Genomic DNA, 401 nt, shown 5'->3' with positions numbered 1-401 from the left:
CTTTATAGTTCTAGTTCGGTTTGTAATTGTTCAAACACGTGTAATATTATGCATTTGTTTAGATGGTCATCCTTCATTTATTGAGTGACCAATTTGTATTCGAGGTTTGATCTTACGCATAAAGACTACCAAATAAAAGTAACAATCAATCCTAAATAACATAAGCAATGACATCAGCAATAGGAGTCAGCACTATAAATACTTTCTATTGGATTCTTTTGGATGTTCGCCAAACAACTCTTAAACGCACACAAAAATTATTACTCTTTACTCTCTATCATACTCTCTATATACACGATCGATAAACAATAATGAAACAATAAAAAAATTCAAACAAAAAACAATAAGTCGTGACGTCCTTGATTCCGAGTGCGAGGCATACTAACAACACACACGATGAT

The 401-nt window shown here is 32.4% G+C and overlaps 1 protein-coding gene across 1 annotated transcript in view; it reads left to right on the top strand.

Moving 5' to 3' along the window:
* Positions 1 to 232: 232 nt before the first annotated feature.
* Positions 233 to 401, top strand: part of LOC130804869 (cytochrome P450 CYP72A219-like) — a 16,067-nt gene continuing 15,898 nt past the window's right edge. The window contains exon 1 of the mRNA XM_057669502.1: positions 233 to 401. This exon is cut by the window's right edge and continues 281 nt beyond it. Within this exon, the coding sequence (XP_057525485.1) occupies positions 397 to 401 (5 nt within the window). The 5' untranslated portion in view covers positions 233 to 396.

Source organism: Amaranthus tricolor, chromosome 2 (assembly GCF_026212465.1).
Source record: "Amaranthus tricolor cultivar Red isolate AtriRed21 chromosome 2, ASM2621246v1, whole genome shotgun sequence".
In the NCBI taxonomy this organism is placed as follows: Eukaryota; Viridiplantae; Streptophyta; class Magnoliopsida; order Caryophyllales; family Amaranthaceae; genus Amaranthus; species Amaranthus tricolor.
This window is presented reverse-complemented; position numbering and strand designations above follow the sequence as displayed.